General features: G+C 34.6%; 1 protein-coding gene across 8 annotated transcripts in view; it reads left to right on the plus strand.

Moving 5' to 3' along the window:
- The window catches only part of ARAP2 (ArfGAP with RhoGAP domain, ankyrin repeat and PH domain 2), a 179,812-nt gene that overhangs the window by 133,447 nt on the left and 24,501 nt on the right, over positions 1-21,864 (plus strand). For all 8 annotated transcript variants that reach the window (XM_050791884.1, XM_050791885.1, XM_050791888.1 and 5 more), the window contains 2 exons: positions 5,620-5,748; positions 21,313-21,452. In XM_050791884.1, the coding sequence (XP_050647841.1) occupies positions 5,620-5,748; positions 21,313-21,452 (269 nt within the window). The remainder of the gene's footprint in view (positions 1-5,619; positions 5,749-21,312; positions 21,453-21,864) is intronic.

A 21,864-nucleotide genomic window follows, 5' to 3' on the forward strand; every position in this document is an offset into this window, starting at 1 on the left:
ACTATTCCCATTTTATTTGATGATCTTCACTCTGTTTTCCATACTGCCTGGATTCTCTTCATGATTTTCTGATCATTTTACCTCTTTTTTAGATTCTCCTTATTCTGACTTCTAAACATTGGGTTTTCCTTGCTGCAACCTCCTTTGCCATCTTTTTTCATGTTACCTATGATTATGATTATGATTATTAGATAATCTCTTCTATTTTTTTGTGCTTGGCTAACAAATATGAAATGATGTTTCCCAAATATACCTTTGTTCTTCCTCCATCTGGCTCACACTACTACCTCATTTAAAACCTAGACTAAAAGTTTCATTTGTACTTTGTCGCATTTCTCTTTATAGTACTTATCACTTTGATTTGTACTTGTCTCTTTTGATGGGGGCTCCTTGGAAAGTAGGAGCAATTCTGTTTTGTTTTGTTTTTTTTTAATCTCTAATGTCTACCCTAGTGCCTATTATATAGTAGCCATAAAATCTATTGAATAAGTGAGGCATGATTTTCTATGACTCTGTGGTACAAGAGTGACAAAGTTTTTATTTTTCATCTTTGTTTAATTTTAAAGAATGGGTCACTCAGTTACCAGCTTTATTATATTTGTGCATAAGGTTAACTGTCGACATTATTGCCAGAAGTATCTTTCCACATTACAAATTGGTTTACATTGTTTCACCATGTAAAACCCTTTTATTATTTCCTCATTGCATATTCACCCTTCACAGTGTAAGTAAAATGTCTCTTCCTTCATGTTGTTCACACTGATTTCTTTCGGATCACTTGTTTAGAAATCTATAATGCTGTGTACTCTATGACTTCTAGAATAGTAATGTGTATATACCTGGTTCTGCCCTATACTATACTTTTTTTAGCGCATTTACCACATATTTTAGGCTTTATATTTTTGACTACTTCTCATAGTGCAGTTGATGTGGATCACACTCCACAAAACTCTTTTCAACTGAAGTAGGGCAAAAAAGTAGATGCATTCTGGACCTGAGTGATATGGGTTGTGACTCCTGGTATAGATGCATCCAAATGTGGGAGGCACATAGACAGAGATCTCTGCCTGTAGATTAGGAACCATGAAGAGATCTCAAGGCCCTGTTTAGTGCTTGGACAGATGATTGTCTCCTACACGCTTATATTTCTGTTGCTTTTTAAAAGTTTGATAGCAGAATACTGAATTGTGGATTTAGGGGTAAGCATCCCCTCCCTACCTCCCTTGCCCTCTCAGAGTTTGAGTACATTAAAGCATATCCATGTGCCATTGCAGCTCTGTATCTCTCTGGCTACTGGTCATCCTAAGAGGAGCAAGCTCGTGGATGAGGATAGGAAGGAATTATATATAGCTAGAAGAGGGGTTGCATTATACCAGGAAACATTGTTTTGAAATTTTATCTTGAGCGATCAAGGGATGTTTACCCTCAAAATGACTAATTATAAACTTGAATGTGATAATTAGTATATAAAATGCTAAGATTGAATTGGATTTTTTCCTATTTTTACTTCTAATTAGAATAAAGTTGTCTTTACGAAGATATCTAAAAAACTAGGAGACATCAAGTTTTGATTTGTGAATGTGTCAATGTATAAACTAAGAAATGTGTCATGTACACCTAGAAAAAATATACTTAGAGTTAAGAATTCAAATTTGGCATGGTCTTAATGTTTGGTCAACTGTGCAAGTAGAAATTGCAGGAAGAGAAATACTTTCAGAGGGCTAATGGTAGAAGAACAACAAAAAGGCCTGTGGTTATGTGGGTTTTCTGAAGCCAGTTGAACATGTGTGTACCACCTGACCTGAAATGTTGAAGGCTTTATTACTAGTAACATGCAGGGAAGATAAAGTGAAATATGAGAAGGAGGTAAAAGTAAAGACATAGGTAGTAAGAAGGTTGTAGTCGATAAGAATGTCAGCCAGGCAATTGGTATGTTTTATAATGTAAACATAAATCCTCCAAGTAATGCAGTAAAAAAAAAAAAAAAATGAATGAATATATAAATTTATAAATATGTAAGCCAGAGGGCTAGATTTTAAGTATCTTTATATTTTAAAGCAGGAGTTCTCTATATCCGGTGTTTCCTTTGTATAATAAATGTTCGGTAATCTTCCCTTTACTGTCCTGAGATAATCTATTGTACTCATTAAAAATTAATACCCTAATTAAAATATAAAAATAAAGAGAACGTATACATTATTAGCATGTAAATGCTGGGAAACTCCTATATGCCTGAAGATGATGAAAATAGATTCTTGGCCGGGCGCGGTGGCTCAAGCCTGTAATCCCAGCACTTTGGGAGGCCGAGACCGGTGGATCACGAGGTCAGGAGATCGAGACCATCCTGGCTAACATGGTGAAACCCCGTCTCTACTAAAAAAAATACAAAAAACTAGCCGGGCGAGGTGGCGGGCGCCTGTTGTCCCAGCTACTCGGGAGGCTGAGGCAGGAGAATGCCGTAAACCCGGGAGGCGGAGCTTGCAGTGAGCTGAGATCTGGCCACTGCACTCCAGCCTGGGCGACAGAGCGAGACTCCGTCTCAAAAAAAAAAAAAAAAAAAAAAAAAAAAAAGATTCTTAAACCTGTGAATGGAATCTCCGTAGATATGGCAGCTACTAATTCAGATTGCTATAAGCCTTTTGTTTTCACTTAAATGATATTTCAGCATTACTGTCATTGGTGAGATGGTGCACAACTTTTCAGGAAGTTCTGACTAAGACAGCACAGTCATCTTTTTTTGTTTATATGGCAGTCAGATTCGTGGGAAAATACATTACAACCATTTAAAACATTTTGATATTTTTGACGTTTTGATTTTATATTACATTGGTATGAAATATACATTAAGCCGAGTTAGATTCTCTTCCGTAAGAGCCAGTCATCCAAAATATGCTATTATTTTAATGCTTTACCTTAAATCCGATCCCATCATCTGCCAGTGTAGACCCCTTTATCCTCTGGGTTTTTCACATCTTGAAAGAAATTTAACCACTGAGGGGCCTCATTTAAATAGGCTTCACTGAGAGATCCAAGTTTGCAAAGCAGTTACTTTTTATGTGGTAATATCAGAAAAAGATAGTCTTGTTTCTTCCTCATACCTACTATGATGTGGAAGATCTGTTTATTTTTTATTAGGATTCTTTCTAGCTCTTCTGACTAACACATAAACTGCTGTTATCTTCTGATTATGTACGTAGGGCAGACAGTGTTTTTCACTTTGCATATGTTACCCAAGAAAATCTTAGTTTTTCCTCAAATCACATGTGAGAAAACCATCATGGGAAGGCTTACATATGTGTCCAGAATAAAATTAACTATAGTAGTTAAGATCTGGGGCTTTAAAGTCAGATAGATTTGGGTTGCACATCTCTGTTCCTCACCTTAACCACCTATGTGACTCGAGGCAAGGGGCTAAAACCTTTGTGATTCTTAGGTTTCTTTACATGTAAAATATGAATAATAATATCTAGTGAAGAGTGTGATTGTGAAGTTTGAAAGTGGTAACTGATTTAAAGCATCCAGCATATATAATGCCTGATACATAATTGTTATTCCATAAATGGCAACCGTTATTGGGATCAAAAGTATCTCAAAGCTTTCAAGTAGTAGACTCAAAAATTATGTAAAGCCAGACATAAAGGGAGTGCTTATTTTATAATTAGTTTTACCTTCAAATACATCTAACTTCAATTTGAAGACAACCAACTTAGTTAACAATTGAATTATAACTTTGGCAAATTGTGGGCAGTTATGATCTTTGCCAAATCTTTTAGAAAATTATTTGAAGAAAAGTAATACTGATATAGCACAAAATATTATATCTGGCTTTATGAGGACTCATTTTGTCTGTGAGTCTTTCTGTTAATATGATTTTTTTTTAATTTATGGGCCATAAAAGAAAATGAGATAATTTATTTGTCAAATATTTATTGAGCATTTATTATATACTCAATACTATGCTGTGAATAGGGGATATATAATAGGAAACAAGATGTGTATTTGTCTTCAGGATGTATGGCCTAGTGGATTTTTTCTTTCCTTCTTTATTTTTGCCATTATTATAATGAGTTAGCTTGCTCCAATAAGCACAGAATGCAGAACTGGCTTTCTCTTTACTGGATAGGAAGCAAGCATCTGGTAATTTACATTGGAAGCAGATAATGTATTTTCTTATCTGGAACTAGGAATTGTTGATGACTTCTGATATGATATGTTCGTAGCAAGGGAAACCAGTATTAGGGAGGATGCGATATATTTATGTAAACTTGTGATTTTATTATCAATTACATTATGATGGATCATACAAGTATGATGCTTTTGATATGCTCTTTCCTGTTTGTCTTTAGCCTCATTACTTTAAACAAAAGCAAAAAGCTCAAGTGCTGTGTGCTTTGTATTTTGGATGGTTTGAAAGAGTTGAATTGACTTTTACATGGCTACAACACTAGGAAAGCAGCACTGACATCTTCATGTCAGAGCTTCTTTTCTTATTATTTCAATTATGCTATTTTCAGTGTACTGAGAAAAGGTTTGAATTTCCCATATGCTTCTGTTGCTACATTTTATTAACTGATTGACATATTTTGATCAGTACAAACTTTTCTGTGAGGCTTTGATTGTAATTCTAAAACTGGTTCTTTTTAACTCTATGCTAAGAATATATGCTGCATTTAAAATTATGATTGCCTAAATCAAAACGTATATGGATGAATGTTCTTCAGAGAAATATATTGAAGATGTCATGTAATTTCTTGCTAATTGGCCTATTATGTCAATAGTTAATATATAATATTGACACGTAATGTTTTTGGTATTTCCACTAATAGTGAAATATAGACTATTCAGTACTATTTTGTAAATTATTTTAATGTTTTCTATAGAAGTTACATTTTATAATTTTATATTGATTATGAAAATATTAGCTATGAGGTATTCACTAGTATTGATCAAAATTAGGAGTTTGATCTTGTTGGGATAAACAAAGGATTATGATTAAGTTATTATTTAGTAATGGACAATATTGTTTAATGGATTTTTAAAACCATTTAATTGCATATAAAAATAAGAAGGTTTCCCTAAACAAACCAGTATGCTATCTAAAAAAGAGGATAGAGGATTGAGTTGGTGGTTCATGCCTGTTTATCCCACCACTTTGGGAGGCAGAGGTGGGAGGGTAGCCTGAGATCAGAAGTTTGAGGCTACAGTGAGCTATGATTGCACCACTGCACTCCAACCTAGGTGACAGAGTGAAACCCTGTCTCAAAATAATAATAATAATAATAAAGTATTGTACAAGGTGTAGAATTTATTGTACAAAGGGTAGAATTCTGAGTTTTTTAATCAAAAGAAAAGTACTTCTGATTTTTAAAAACAGTTGAGTAACAAATAGGTATTCCTGCATTATTAATTTATATAGTAAATGTTATTATATGCTTAATAATTTTCTAGGTCTTAGGGTATCTTTTGTGTAGTCATAGTGCTATTACTGTATAACATAAGATATGATTGTGTATAATGGTGCCTACAGATCTTTTCAAAGGGATTTTTTAAAATTTGTAATTATAAAAAAATCATTATCTTCATATATTTTCCATTTGATTTGGAATTTATTTTTTACAGAGCGTCCTCTTCACTACAAGGAAAATGTACTGGAGCAAGTGCTTCGGTGGAGTTCATTAGCTGAACCTGGCTCTGCTTACCTGGTGGTGAAGAAATTCTTAACTGCTGACACAATTAAACACTGCAGTGGTAGGTGTCATTACTTCACATTGCAGCTATGATTGAAAATTCAGGTGGTTAAAGGGTAATTAATATGGCACAAGTAATATTGGAAAATGTGAAAAATGAGTAGCTAGATACAGAATGAACTGACACAGTACATAGATAAGAAAGAATATATGGACAGGAAGATATTTTCCCAGTGTGTTGCTCTGAGGTAATAGTTGACTAATTTGATTGTACCAAGTTTAAGTTTTTGGAAATAATAGTTTGTTTTTAAAAGTTGTTTACCATGCTTATGCTTATGTATTTTACTAATTTTTAGATTGAGGGCAAGTCATCTCAGTGAACTACATTTACATTGGAAAACTTTCTGGGCATTAAAGGAATGCTAAGTGTATAGGCTCTGAGACAGAGTGCTTGCTATACATCTCACATTTTTGTGATGATATTGTAAAATAAATACTTACAAAATAGAATACCTCCAATAAGAATACTTCCCATTCAACTGGAAGGAGATAGTGCACATGTAAGGTTAATTAAGTTAGCTAGCACAAGTGAACTATATAAGACCATTTCTGAACCTCTATGAGGTCTCAGAAAATTTTTATTTTGAAACTTATTCTTCTGTTGTGTTGTTATCAACTGAAAGATAAAAAAAATCAGCCACTATTGTATACAATCCAACTCAAAAAGCTAAGGATTGAAATTTACCATTACTTTTATGATTAATATTAATAATAACAATTATTATTTCTTAATCGCATATCAGCAGAGCTCAATACACATCAAAGCTTATTTAAAGTGTTTTTTAACTTCCTTGTTAAGTTCTATTATCTTTCAAATTTTACAAATGAAGGGAAGAGAAACTCAGAGAACTTAAGTAATTTGCCTTATATTATTCAATTACTAAGTATTGAATTGAAGAACCGATTGACATTCCTCCTAATTTTAATCATGTGGAAAAACGTGGAGAGGATGGCACAGCTCTTCCGTACTGTAAACCTACTCAGTATCATTGCAGATTCTCTAGTTAATAGTCATACTTCAGAGCTCTTAATTGTACCAAAGCTTACTGTATAAATTTCTGATTTAATGACACTGTTGTGTATATCTTATATACTTTCCTTACATGAAAGTACTTTTACAAAATGCAAGTAGTATAACAACTTTCGTGTCACTGTGTTCTTATAAGCATCTAAAAAACCAAAACAGATATTAACTCTTTATACTATAGAAATGTAACCTTTCAGAGACCTTTATCCTGTTTGAAATATTTTCATGCTTTTACATATGATTTTGACCATATACCGCCTGTGCCTTCTTAATGTTTGCAATAGGATTTCTCTGTACTCATGTGAATGCACATGTATGAATGCACATGTCATAAAGTAGTGGCTCTCAGCTAGCAATGATTTCTCCTCCTTTCCCTCCCCACCCACAAGACATGGAACATATAGCGTCTTGAGACATTTCTGACTGCCACAACTTGGAGATTGGGTAGGGAGGCAGGGCTTCTGGTATTTACTGGGTACAGACCAGGGGTCAATGCTGATGTTGAGAAATCCTAATTTAGATAATCTGTGATATCTGTTCTAATTTGTGAATTCAGCTATTCTTTCATTATCTTTTTATTGAGTTTTTTCTTTGTTTCTTTTCTTCCAATATTCCTCTGAAATATCTGTAATTCTCCGTGTTGCAAAATGTTTAAAACCTACACCTAGACATAATACCTTTGCTGTTCTGTGAAAGCTAGTAGGCTGTCTATGTGAATAAAAATAGATAAGAATTAGATCCTAAAAGGCCATGTTATAAGTGGAGGTTCTGTATGTCTGAGGGTGAGGGTAAACCAAAACAAGTTCACCGTTAAATGCTATTAATCTTCAGGGCACTGCTGGGGGTGGGTAGCCAACAACCCAACAAGGTGTAGATTGCGCTGATTTACAGCAATCAAAACTGAGTAAAACATTTGTTGTGTAAGGGCAAGAAGAAATGGTGCAGTGACAGCCGGTACATTAGCTGTATCCACAAATGGGGTAGGAAGATCCGGTGTATTGGTGATGTTCCACCTATCCCATTGCATCTTCTAGATGGAGATATGAGTGTGTCCTTCTGTTTTAAAGCATCAAGCCTCTATAAGATCTAGACAAAGCATCTTTTATAAAAGAAAAAAAAAACGAGGGAAGAGCTAAAGAAGCCAAGCAGAAGAAAGCAAGCTGAAGGCTTAAGTGATGTTTCAGAGATTTGGATGAAATGTTCTTTGGTTTTTGTTGTTGTTTGTTTTGAGATGGAGTCTTGCTGTGTTGCGTAGGCTGGAGTGCAGTGGTGTGATCTCAGCTTACTGCAACCTCTGCCTCCCAGGTTCAAGTGGTTCTCCTACCTCAGCCTCTTGTGTAGCTATTATTATAGGTGCTCATCACAATGTCTGGCTAATTTTTGTATTTTTATTAGAGACCGACTTACACCATGTTAGCCAGGCTGGTCTCGAATTGCTGACCTCAAGTGATCCACCTGCCTTGGCCTCCCAAGGATGAAATATTCTTTGGAGTAAAGCGTCAGTAAACTTCTGTGTCACTCTCTTACCCACTTCACATCTCTAACAGGGTGGGGGCCATAAAACTTACCTCTGTCCCTGAACTATCCCTGCTGCCTCATTTTCTCCAACAAATATGCATATTGTTACTCTACCAGGAACTTTGCTTGAAAAAAAATAGTGCTTTAAAGGAAAACCATCAGTAAATATATTAATTGGATCATTTCATATTGTAGTTATGTAGTCTGGTCAAAAATAAGAGAACCTGTAAATGTCTAAAGTACTCTTATTTTCCAGTCCATAAAATTTTTATAAGTATTGAATTAGAGTTTGATTTATATTCAGATTGTAAAAGCAAAATAATCTCTTTCATTACAGTTGGTTCTCCATTTGTTTGAATTTAGGCTTGCCCTTTAAAGGAATCTATAATATTTTTTAAAAATCAATTTCTTAAGTAATAATTTTTTCTTATGGTTGTGACTTAAAGCAACCTCTACTTTATTAATACCTCTTATGAGGCATACTTTGTGATAGACTTTTGATAATTTCAGTATTCAGTCTAATTTATTTTTGTCTTGGCAAATGTCTCCTAAATCAATCACAATAACTACCTACTCCAGAGTTATTGCTCCATTCATTACCTCTGCCACACCTTAAAATTGATATCTTAAAGGAAAATGATGAAAATAAATCAAATATGATTTCTCTGTCAGTGTGTTAGCAGATAAACTAGAATCATCTCAGTAATACTTAACTGTTCTTCAAAGAAAAATGGGAATAATGTTAAAGATTTATTTTCCTTTCTTAAGAATTTCTTATTGTAACCTGGGGCCAAGTAGAAATCGTCAGAATTTGAAAAAAAGAGGGGGCAGTTGGTTGCAACCACATTTTTTCTCAGTAACAAATAGCTAATATGTTAACATTTTGTTAAAACATAGGGTTGCCCTATAACATCCGTTGTACCCTACACCCCGATACTAGATACCTAGTTGCCACGAATTTTACTCTGTCCCTACATTTATAATTTCTATCTACAGCTTGCATTTCATTAGTTTTAGGTGTTTTTTCCTGATATGTGGAACAAATTATAACCATATACTTTGCTTGACATTATGTTTTCACCACTTCCTTTTAAAACAAGAATGTTATATAAAAGTTTTCTATCATTAAGGGGTTTTAATTTTCTCAATTTTCTTTCTTTATCCAAAATGTGGACTTCACACATAAGAATATATTTTAGAATCTAGCACTTAATTTCTGCTCATACATTTAAGGTAAAGAGGTAACATAATTTACTTTTATAGAGTTAGATGGGAGTAAGTACATTTTCTATTGCTTCTACTTATAAATTATTTGTGTTTTTCAAAGGCATTTGATTTCTTAGGAACATTTTGTGCCATTGCCATTATTGTAATAAAGAGCTAACTAACTTGAAAACAAAGGTAATAGTCCTCGATTTTTTTGTACTCCATGTATTATGACTGAAGTTTTAAGATAGGGAGAATGAAACTTCATTTACATTGCTATTTAGACAGTGTCGTAGCTTACCTAATTAAACCATCATTATATTTTATACTAAACTTCATCATATCTATCACAAGCAAACCATAAATGTATAGCTTCTGTAAGGCTCCAGAATAATCTTAAGTTGTATGTCTTATTTTAAGCACTAAAGTTTTTTGAAAATTATCCCAATAGAATATGATACATGAGAATGAAATTTTAATGATCTAAATAGGAGAGAAATACTTATATCTAAAGATATAAGATGTAACTCAAATGCATATTTCTTTGAATTTCTAAGTTTAGATTGCTGTATATGACAGATGCTATGGAATTAAATTTGCATTAGAATAGTGTAATTCAAAATGCAACTGCTTCAAGTAAATTCAGACCTGGAAAGCTGAGCCGTTCACTATCTATGAACTTAAAAAAAGAAAAGACAATTTCAACAAATATAATAATAAATTTACCTAGCTGATATAATTTACATTTCACTCCCCATCATGTTTTCTTAAAGCCAAAGATGTACAAGATATTAAAGTAAGACCTAGGCCACTTAAATTGGAAGTTTTTCTTTTTTCTTTTTTTTTTTTTTTGGAAATTGATGATAGTCACTGATATTTACTATGGAGTACCAAATCCCTGACATTTTCTAAAATATAATTCTATGGTAAGAAACCATATTGGTAAATTTGTATTAACTCTCTGTATCATGCAGTAATCTATAGAAAATTTAAGGTATTTAAATTTAAGAGTTTTGTTAAGCATTATCTATACCCAGAAAGAACAGAAATTCTAAATTTATGACAACTGTTGAAATATCAGAGTACAAACAGCGTGAAATAACAGACTACTCTAGGTCAGGATGTTTATGAAGAGCTTTCAATCACAGAAAAGTAGTTCAGCTGGATGATTGTAGACATCTCTTCTTACACTGAATGTGTCCTATTCAAGGAAGTGTCATTTCTTGGTTAGTTTTTCTTGTACATGCTATCCTTCTTTAGCAAGGCTATATTTTACTCTTTTGCTCACTAAAAGTACATGTTGAATAAACTTTAAAAATATATAGATATATGAAACAGTTTATAACTGAGCAAGTACTGACCAAATTTTAGAGGACTGCCAACTCATTTTTATCTAGGTAGTTAGGGAATGCTTTCCAGAGTATATATCATCAGATCGTTACCATAAAAGCTGGATTTAGTTCTTGGTATTTTGGTTTGGATAACTCCTGGGATATTAAGATAGGGATACTAGAAGAGCTTGCTGGTTGGCAGTGATGGATGGAGCCACAGAATTCAGTTTTGGATGTGCTGAGCTTTAGGGGTCTGACGTGTGTTTGAGGATATATGTCTAGAAGGGAAATAAATACTTAAACCTAAGGAGCTCATTGTGTGGAAGGTGGTTTTTAACCTTGGCAGAATACTAAGTCATGCAATTTTAGTGTTAGAGTAAGAATATCAGAGACACAACACCAGCATTTAAAGAACAGATGTAGCAAGAGAGGCCCTGTGAAGGAAAAATCAGAAAAGTTTCAAGAAAGAAAGAGAGCAATGCCAACGTAAATTATCAAAGGAGTAATTTTTAGGGGGAAAAAAAAAGAGTGCTTAATAGTGTAAAATGATGCGTGAAACCAAGAAAAGTCCCTGGACATGTATTGTTATTGTGGTTGATAGTGATGGTGGTCATGGTAATCATGACTATTACTTAGAAGTATCCCAGGATATAAGACAGAATTTCATGTTAGATATTAAGAGACCTGAATTCGTATTCTAGCATAATTGCTTTCTAATTTTGTCACATAATTGTGAGCCACAATTTTCACATTTGTCAATAAGATGATATAACCTGTCTTCCCTACTTTGCAAAGTTTCATGAGAATCACATGAAAGAAAATATATGAACACTGAAAACTCCAGTGTTATCTCCACATTTATTACAAGTATGCTGAAAATTATACATTCATTTAGTATAAAAGAAATATATCACTTACACTAAATTATATTTTAGAAATGTTTATAATTCAATGTAATAATGAAAACAGTATAGGAAAACAATTTTCTGCTTTCTGCAATTTACTGTGTTAGTAGTAAAATGGCAAAAAAAAAAATCTGTCACTTTTTTATTCAATCCTGTTCTAGTAGTAACTGTATTTATAATTTAACTGTTTATAAATAATTTAATTATAGAAGGATGTCAACAGACTGCTTGTTTTGTTAACCACTGCTACTTCAATATAGTCTTCCTTCAGTATCCATGAGGAAGTGGGTTCCAAGACACTGCCACGTCTCCCGCCACGCCCACCCTGTGCCACCTGCTTGTCATGGATACCAAAATCTGCAGATGCTCAAGTCCCTTATATCAAATGGCAGAGTATTTGCATGTAATCTATGCATATCCTTCCCATGCTTTCAATCATCTGTTTACTTATAATACCTAATGCGATATAAATGCTACATAAATTGCTATGCTGTGTTTTTTTCTATTTGTATTTTACATTGTTATTCTTTGTTTCTCAAATACTTTTTTGATAATCTATTGGTTGAATTGATAGATGTGGCATCCATGGATACAGAAGGTCAACTGTATGAATAACATAAGGGATAATAGATTGGAGTGAAGGGGGCATACTTGGCTTATCCTAAGGAACAGATTGCTTTCTTGAGGTGTCACAATGTGTCTATTAGTCTTAAAAAGATGCCCCTCCATTAGTCTTCTAAAAATAAACCTTCAAGTGTTAGTGAGAGAGAGAGAGAGAGAGAGAGAAAGAGTGAGTGGGGGGGGAGGAGTATGCTTTCAAGCAGCTATTATGTCCAGTTTGGTTTTTTCTTAGTTGTAGCATTAAATTTTACCAAAATGCATTTTGAGTGAATATCATACAGTGAATGAAATATATCAGTAATTCTCCCTCCTTAAAATTATAAAAAATGCATCTATACAATCAATTCTGAAGAGGAGAAAATATGCACAATTTTGAATTTGGAAGGGCTTTTTAGATGTTGTCCTGCAAATATTGCAAAATTACTTGATCTTGGAATAATTTCAAGGGGGTTGCTTCTCAAGGAAACTGCCCATTTGTGCCCTTCTTCGCTTAGAGGACATGGTGCAGGTAGAACTTAGAACAAAGAACTTTTTAAGATAAGGCATAGCTCTGAGGAAATAGTTTTGCCAGCAAGAGAAGAAGAGAGACACATGCACACCACGAAAAATAGATCAATTTGTTGTGTATTTCCTTGTCACTGATCAGATAATATATGAAAGATAACAATAGTTCATAGTTACTGTGAATTTACTATGTGCACTGGGCTAAATGCTTTACTTACATTATTTTATATCATTTTCCTACTTATCTTAGGGTTGTTTACTACTACTAACAAATGGAGAAACTGAGATGGAGAGGTATTACGTAACTCTTTCAAGGCGACCTGCTGATAAGTGGAGAAACAGGTGTTACAGTCAAGATCTCTCCGTATCCAGCTTATATATTCTGTCCTAAACCCCTTACTATCCTGAAATCAAGGATAAATCAGATATCAGGTTTTTAGACTCTTAGAAACTCAATCTATAAGTCGTCAGACTTTTGTAAAGGTAGTTATTTCTGTAGTGTTTGCCTTAGGCTCTGCAACACAGAGAAAAATTATGTTCACCCTCCATTAATTAAACAAGGACTTACATTCTTCTTGTTCTGTGCCAAACGCTCTTCTGAGCAATTTATATACCACATCCACTGGGTAAGTACTGTATGTATTCTCATTTTGCAGATAAGAGAATTGAGATTTAGAGATTACTGCCTGCAATCTAGCAGAGAATGTGGTTGTCATTCAAGCCCAGGCAGTCTAGCCCCAGAATGTGCTTTTAGTCACTGTATTGTGTCAGCTCTTACCTAGATTGAAGAGGATAAACCAAAGTATACATTATTTTAAACAGGAAATACAAAATGAATATGTACTTAAGCGAGGTGAAGCTGTTACAATGTTTGTTTGTCACAAACCAGGGAAGCCTCAGAGGAGTAAAGAGTAGCTCAAATAAAAGTGAATTTTCTCTCCCTTCATAGTTTGCTTGCTGAAGTATGACAGGCATAACATATTGTAATGGTAGTAACTATTAGATTATATTTTCTGTGGATTCCTCGTAACCAGGTCAACCCAGCATTGTAGATAAGGCCCATGCCCTTCAAGAAGTAGAAATATTTTCTTTTAAAATATGGTGTTGGAAATAGCAAAGACATGGAATCAACCCAAATACTCATCAGTGATAGACTGGATAAAGAAAATGTAGTACATATACACCATGGAATACTATGCAGCTATAAAAAGGAATGAGATCATATCCTTTGCAGGGACATGGATGGAGCTGGAAGTTGTTATCCTCAGCAAACTAACACAGGAACAGAAAACCAGACACCGCATGTTCTCACTTATAAGTGGGAGCTGAGTGATGAGAACACATGGACACATGGGGTGGGGGAACAACAAACACCGGGGCCTGTCCATGGGGAGGGTGGGGCAGGGGGAGGGAATGCATCAGGAAGAACAGCTAATGGGTGCTGAACTTAATACCTAGGGGATGGGTTGATCTGTGCAGCAAACCACCATGGCACACACTTACCTATGTAACAAACCTGCTCATCCTGCACATGTACCCCAGAACTTAAAATAAACATTGATAAATAAAAAAGTTAAATTATGAAGCAAATATGACGTTTCATGCATTCAAGGGTGATAGATCTTGGAGTTTCATGGCATGAGTGAAAAAATATAGACTGAAGTAGTTGGAAGAACCTTCATGGATTAGTTAGGTCCAGAAGTAGGAATCAAATTTGTACAGAATCAAAGAAAACAGGATTTCTCTCAAGATCACTCAAGTGATTAACTTGAGTCATACCACAGAGAAAATGATTGGTTTTCCAAATAGCGTATTATTATCAATTGAACTTAAATATTATATTTTAGTTGAATAATTTACAGAGATGGATAGGAGTTGTCCATTTATTTCACATTTTGAAATTCAGAGGAGTGTAGGCTTTTGATTTTAGGAAGGTAAGGCTTTAATCATTAGAAAAGTAGGGCTCTGGACAGGGCTTTTATAAAATGATGAAGACTGTGTTTTCAGAACAAGAATCTGCAGCTGTATGTTAGAGCCATTAGAAAGGTAGGACACGGAGTTAGAGAATTCTGAAATCCAAGGATTAGAGAGAAAAGGAAGTGTGTAGGGTGATAACAATAGGAATGAAGTAGAATTGAATCCCAGAGAGAACTGCTGAAAGAATAATGGTTGATTGCTAGCTGCCTGGACATGGAGGGTAAAGGGGGAATATATATATCTGAGAAATTCCATTCCTGAGTGTATGTTTCTCTCTCCTCTTCCCCTCAACCCCAGCCTCCTCCATCCATCAATTATTCTGTTGGGATTTCCAGCTCGTGGTTAGGAGATAACTGTTTTTGTATTTAAAAATTGAGGTTTTCAAATGGCTTAGAAAAACTTTTTTTGGAGGTGCGAACTTTTCAGTTTCATTGCCTGATTATGTGGTGTGTCTGTTCTGTTTAAATAAATGTGGCCATTCTGCTTTGTTTCATACATGTGACTTTTAAGAGCTTTTCTAAATTGATACCAAGTTGATAGCACAATATAACTTACAATACATGTTTGTTTTCTTACCCACAGTTTTAATTCTAAAGACCTTTCAGTAAACTCCAACCTACCCTTTCTCATCCTAGCAACTACCAAGAATAGGGGAGGGTTTTATGATTCAGTAGAGGTAACAGTATGCTGTAATTTGATTGGAATGAAAGATCAAAAGGTGGTAAAGGAAATAGTACCTATTAATATGCATCCCAGGGTTTATCTTGAAGAGAATTTAGTGCTTTGGGAAGTGCATTAAACTTTCAAACCTGTTACACTCACACAAAAACAACAGATGGTTTTCCCTAGTAGCAAGGGAGCTTTCTGTCTAGCATGAGGTCCAGGGAGTAAGAAATATGAGAGAAGTACCCCGAGGTTGAGAGTCCAACCAGTACCTGAACAGTTTGGAAGAATGAATTACTGGAAGCCATTCAATTCATGACCTTGATTTTGTTACATACAGTTACACACAGTATACCCCAAAGTGTGTAGCTTTATTTTGTTATTTTGGCCTTTAACTGGTGGCTTTCTACTTATTTTATTATCTTGGGAACAGACAGGAATTTGGTTGTGAGAGCTTTTAGAAAGTCTTTTAAATCATAGTATTTATCATAGAGCTTCACATTTCAAAGTATTTTTTGTTCTTCCTTCATCCTTAGCATATGTTCCTTTCAAAACTTTCATCCTGGGTCCGTTAATAGTGTACACTCAGGTTTATAATCAATATGCTCAATCACATACAATGATGGTTAAAGTAAATGTTACTATTTAAATGATATTTAAAATTTAAACAATATTTTCCCCTAAGTCTGTTTTTTTTTTATGACTATGAGTAGTTTAATACCAGACATAGGCTTATTTCTTATTGGTAAAAATGGAAAAGTTTATTAATTTGAACAAAAATGTAAATGAAAAGTACTGTCAGAAGATATGAATAGATTTTACTGACTTAAGTAATATAAATATCTATATTTCATAACTTGATTATAACTTGCTTTTAAAAATACCTATTTCTAAACCAACAAGGCATTATAAATGCCTTTCTTGACTCTCTTGTTCTAAATCAGCTGTATGACCAAGTCCATACAATGTTTAACAAATTGCTTACTATACTTCTTAGCTATAAAAGTCCTTTACAATATTTCTCTATGGAATTGAATATTAAGGCGTTGTACTAGAAGATAAATTTTAGCAGTATGTTTTTCAGTAATTATTTAAAAGTCACAAAGTGCCCAAAAAGAACCTATTAGTATGACAGTGTGATCAACAAAGTACTGTCTGAGGTCAGTATGTGTATCGTGAAAACTATCAGGTTTGTTCTGTGTGTGTATTCATGGTTAGGTTCAGTAATGTGATTAATCCTGGGCACTTTTGCTTCCAGGTGCTCATTCCATGCTCATATATTTGAGTTGTAAGGAACTATTTGTAGTTTTTACTCTTGTTTTCTCTATGCTAATTTTAAGATGAACATTTGTGTATTATTTGCTGCATTAGGAAATGTTTTCCCCAAACAGATTAAGCAGATTAAGGGTTGTTGTGTTTAAGACTATTGTTTTCTTTTTTCTTTTCTTTTCTTTTTTTTTTTTTTTTTTTGAGACGGAATCTCACTCTGCCACCCAGACTGGATTCAACCTCCGCCTCTCGGGTTCAAATGATTCTCTTGCCTCAGCCTCCTGAGTAGCTGGTACTACAACCTCACACCACTAGGCTTGGCTAATTTTTTTGTATTTTTAGTAGAGATGGGGTTTCACCTTGTTAGCCAGGCTGGTCTTAAGCTCCTGGCCTCAGATGATCCACCTGCCCTGGCCTCCCAAAGTGCTGGCATTACAGACATGAATCACCATGCCCGGAAAGACTAAATTTTTTTTTCTAAAGTTTTTATTTTGTAAATTTTAGAAATGATGCATGGATATTTAAAGTTCTATCACCTTAATACCAGGAAGGTATTAGACTGATAGACCTGATACGGTGTTCTGCCATACATCTTGTGTGTACATTGTCCTTTGTAAGGCCTGCAACAATCCTTCAGGATAGGTGTCATTAGTCTTATTTTACAGGAAAAGCAGAAGCTGACACCATAATGACCATATGATGGCTAGTTGGTTTGAGGTTTCTCTTTCTTTTTGTTGTTCTTCAGTTCTCAAGTAAGCAGTTGAATATGTATCTGGATTTCAGGGGAAAGTTTTAGACCGGAGATATACTGACAAATTTATGCATGATAAAAAAACAAATACAGATTTGATGTGCTCACAAAAAAAAGTGTTTTTGTGTTACAAAAATTAGTTGAAATGATTTCTACCTGTGTCACATTGTCAGTTTTGCACACAAAATATAATTACTGTTAAAGGATCTACCCTTTTTAATGCATACAGAGCCTTTTGTTCATAAGCTGCAACAAATTACAGCACACAGGAGCACGAAGTGTATTGTGCTTTTTGGCTTTGCTTTGTGTTTGTTTATTTCTGCTAAACCAGACCTAGTCTTCAATCCCCTTTTCTATCACTTACTAGTTTCTATGTCTTTGGGCAGGTCATTATAATTCTGTGAATCTTATTTTCTGGCTTGTAAAACCAGATCAAAAATTATCTAACTTGAATGTCACAGAATAGGAATCCCAGAAACACATTTAGCCATTTAGAACATGCTAAAAATAAAATGTAAAAATAATGAGAAAAAGATGAATCATTATAAAGATGTAGGTGGAAAGCTTAGGGCATGCATTCAAACTGTAGAACAACATCTATTGCTGGTGGTTCTGCCTCCTCTTCTTCCACCCTGCAAGCACTGGGCCATGGGCAGAAAACTGGGGGGCAAAGGAGGAGAGCTTTTCTGATGTAACCCAGAGTTTTCCTGGGAAGGAAAGACTATCTCAGTGTCTAATGCCCCTGTCAATACAAATTAATCCAAAAACAGATTAATCTGGCATGTCTTTATACATTACACATCACCAAAAATGGATTTTAATAACAAACATTTTGTTAGGTATTTTTGATATGTTAATAACTGTGAAAGCACCTTCCCAGTCTAGCTAGGTGGACCTGACTTTGAATTCTGATGACAGCACTCTTTAGCTGTGTGCCTTGGATAACTTTCATGATTATAGCAACCTGTTTCTACATCTGTAAAATGATATTGTGATTAATCTACCTGGAAGTGTGGTTCTGAGCCTTTAATGAGGCGTTCATGGAAAGGCTAGCACAGTGTTTGCCTCATGCTCCACATACACTAGAGGTGATTATATGAGTTGTTCACTAAAGGGTGCTCAGATTATTACCATTATGTTATCACTTCATGCCTTCACATATTCTGTCTTACTGACATATCCTTTGCCTTTTCCCTGTCCTTTGTGTTCCTGGGAATTCTATAATTTTATTTGTCCGTCTATCACAGTGCCTAACACAGAGCTTGATAGTAAAAAAAAGTACAGTTTTGATGGAAGAATGAATAATGAAACTACTAAAGGCAAAGAGAGTGAACAGTTTCTTAGTGGAGAAGAGTTTTCCCTTAAGGCTATTCTTGTGAAGTGAGAGTCAACAAGCTTTTTTCCATAAAAGGCCAAGAGTTAATGTTTTAGGTTTTGTTATCAGTAAGGTCTCTGAAACAACTACTCAGCTCTGTCCCTGTAGCATGTTCGCAGCCATAGATAGTACATAATGTGAGGCTGTATTCCAATAAAACTTTATTTTTATAGGACTAAAATTTGAATTTCATGTAATTTTCGTGTGTCATCAAACTTTTGTGAAATTTTTTTCAACCACTTAAAAATGAAAAAATTATTCTTAGCTCATAGACCATATAAAAAGAAGTAGAGGGTTGGATTTGGCCTGCAGCCATAATTTGCCAGTCTCTGAGCTAGAAAAATAATGTGTAACCCAAACTGGAGGGAATTCTGGCTTATTAGTCAATGTCCATTAGACCCATCATAATAATAGGAAGAGGATATTGTGGAAATGTGAGGGGGCCTCTCTAGTGATATGTTAGGTTTAAACTTGGATTCAATTATTGTAAAATCCCTCAGTTTCTTCTCTGACACAGCAGTGTCTAGAAAAGAACATACATTTAGAGATGGAGTTTTACCAAATATCTTATGTTCTGACCTACAGGTGAGAGCTAAACCTTGGGTACACACAGATATGAATACAGAAACAGTAGACACTGGGGACTCCAAAAGGAAGGAGGAGGATAAGGGCTGAAAAACTTTCTATCAGGTGCTATGTTTACTATCTGGGTGACTTGATCAATGGAACCCCAAACCTCAGCATTACGCACCCTTGTAATAAACATGCACACGTACCCCTGAATCCAAAATACAACTTTTTTTAAAAAAGTTGAGTTTTAATCTCCTTCAGGTAGCTCTGCAGCTTTGGGAAAGCTTCTTGACCTTTCTAAGCCTTAGTATTATCATGTGCAAAATGAACATAATAATCACAATTTTTTTAGTGTTGTTATTAGAGAGTATATAGGTGTCTAATAGGTAATCAATAAACTGTAGCAATTATTGCATGTTTAGATTTAGTTTTTCCAATGTTATTTCTCAAATAGTTCTGTTTTCTCCTGCTATTTCTTTTTTTTTTTTTTTTAATAACTTTAAAGTTCAGGGGTATATGTGCAGGTTTGTTACATAGGTAAACTTGGGTTATGGGGGTTTGTTGTGCAGATTATTTCGTCACCCAGGTATTAAGCCTAATACCTATCAGTTACTTTTCCTGATTCTCTCCTTGCTCCCACCCTCCACCCTCCAATAGGCCCCAGTGCGTGTTGTTCCCCTCTATGTGTCCACGTGTTCTCATTATTTAGCTCCCACTTGTAAGTGAGCACACATGGCACTTGGTTTTCTGTTCCTGCATTAGTTCACTAAGGATAATGGCCTCCAGCCCCATCACGTCCATGCAAAGGACATGATCTTGTTTCTTTTTATGGCCACATAGTACTCCATGATGTAAATGTACCGTATTTTCTTTATTCAGTCTATCATTGATGGGTAAATGTTCTACGTTAGCAGTTTTGCCTTTCTTACCCTTGCCTGTTTCACATTTATAAAAATTTCTTTAATGCCTTAAAAATTTGTGAATTTGAGTCAGAATTCTTAAAGGTGTTTCCTTTTTTATCGCGTATTTGCATTGTTTATACCAGTGGGGCTCAAATATAATACAAGCCACATATGTAATTATAAATTGTCTAGTAGCTACGTTAGAAAAAAGTAAAAAGAAACAGCTAAAATTACCAATATGTTTTATTTAATATCATATATCCAATATCCAAAATACATTTAATATGTAATTAATATTTAAAAATTTGTGATATATTCTTTTTTTTTTATTTTATTTGAGATGGAGTCTCACTCTGTTACCCAGGCTGGAGTGCAGTGGCATGATCTCAGCTCACTGCAACCTCTGCCTCCCGGGTTCAAGCGATTCTCCTGCCTCAGCCTCCCCAAGTAGCTGGGACTACAGGCTAGTGCCACCACACATGGCTTATTTTTGTATTTTTAGTAGAAACGGGGTTTCCCCATGTTGGCCAGGCTGATCTTGAACTCCTGACCTCAGATAATCCTCCTGCCTCGGCCTCCTAAAGTGCTGGGATTATAGGTGTGAGCCACTGCTCCCGGCCGATATTTTGCTTTTTTTTTTTTTTTTCCATATAAAGTATTTAAAATTTAGTAGATACTTTACACTTATAGCACCTCTCAGCTCATACTAATCACATTTTGTGTGATTTCTAGCCTGTAGCTACTTGAACAGTCCAGGCAGGCCAATATATGATAAATAGCAATACTTCAGACACATGATATTCCCAGAAGTTCATCTTAGACTTTAGTGGTAGTAAACAAGTTCGTATTTTACATTGTTAAAACTGACAATATAGAAATGTTTTGTATTATATTTCAAATAAGTAAAAATGTACCCAACTCACAAAAGTAATGCTGTACTTTACAGACCGGAGTACATTGGGAAGCATCAAAGAAGGAATCTTGAAAATCAAAGAAGAACCATCCAAAATACTATCTGGAAATAAGTTTCAAGACCGGTATTTTGTTTTACGAGATGGGTTTCTCTTTCTTTACAAGGATGTGAAGGTATAGTATTTGAACATGCATACATTTTTATTTGTGTGGATATTAACATTCATATTTTATGCTACTCTCAGCCATCTCTCTTGGATGTCACTGCATGTAGTATATAAAATACATGGTAAGCTGATGATTTCCTTCAGCCTCTGGGATAAGATATTAATGCACTCAGTAACACAGTGAAGAATTTTATAAGGCCTTTTTAGGCACCTCAGGTTTTGTAGGATAGTGAATGACTTAAGCCCTGAAGAAAAGTCTAATATGTGTTAGAAATCAGCATCTCAGTCAATAAAATTAATAGAGAATGTGTGATAACCTAAAATAAAAGGCTTCAGATTAGCTACTGGAAATTAATAAAAGGTGCAATAAAATGACCAAACCCCAAAGTTAAAATAAATGTTATTAGTATCTTTCCTAT

Source organism: Macaca thibetana, chromosome 5, assembly GCF_024542745.1.
Source record: "Macaca thibetana thibetana isolate TM-01 chromosome 5, ASM2454274v1, whole genome shotgun sequence".
NCBI classification, from domain to species: domain Eukaryota; kingdom Metazoa; phylum Chordata; class Mammalia; order Primates; family Cercopithecidae; genus Macaca; species Macaca thibetana.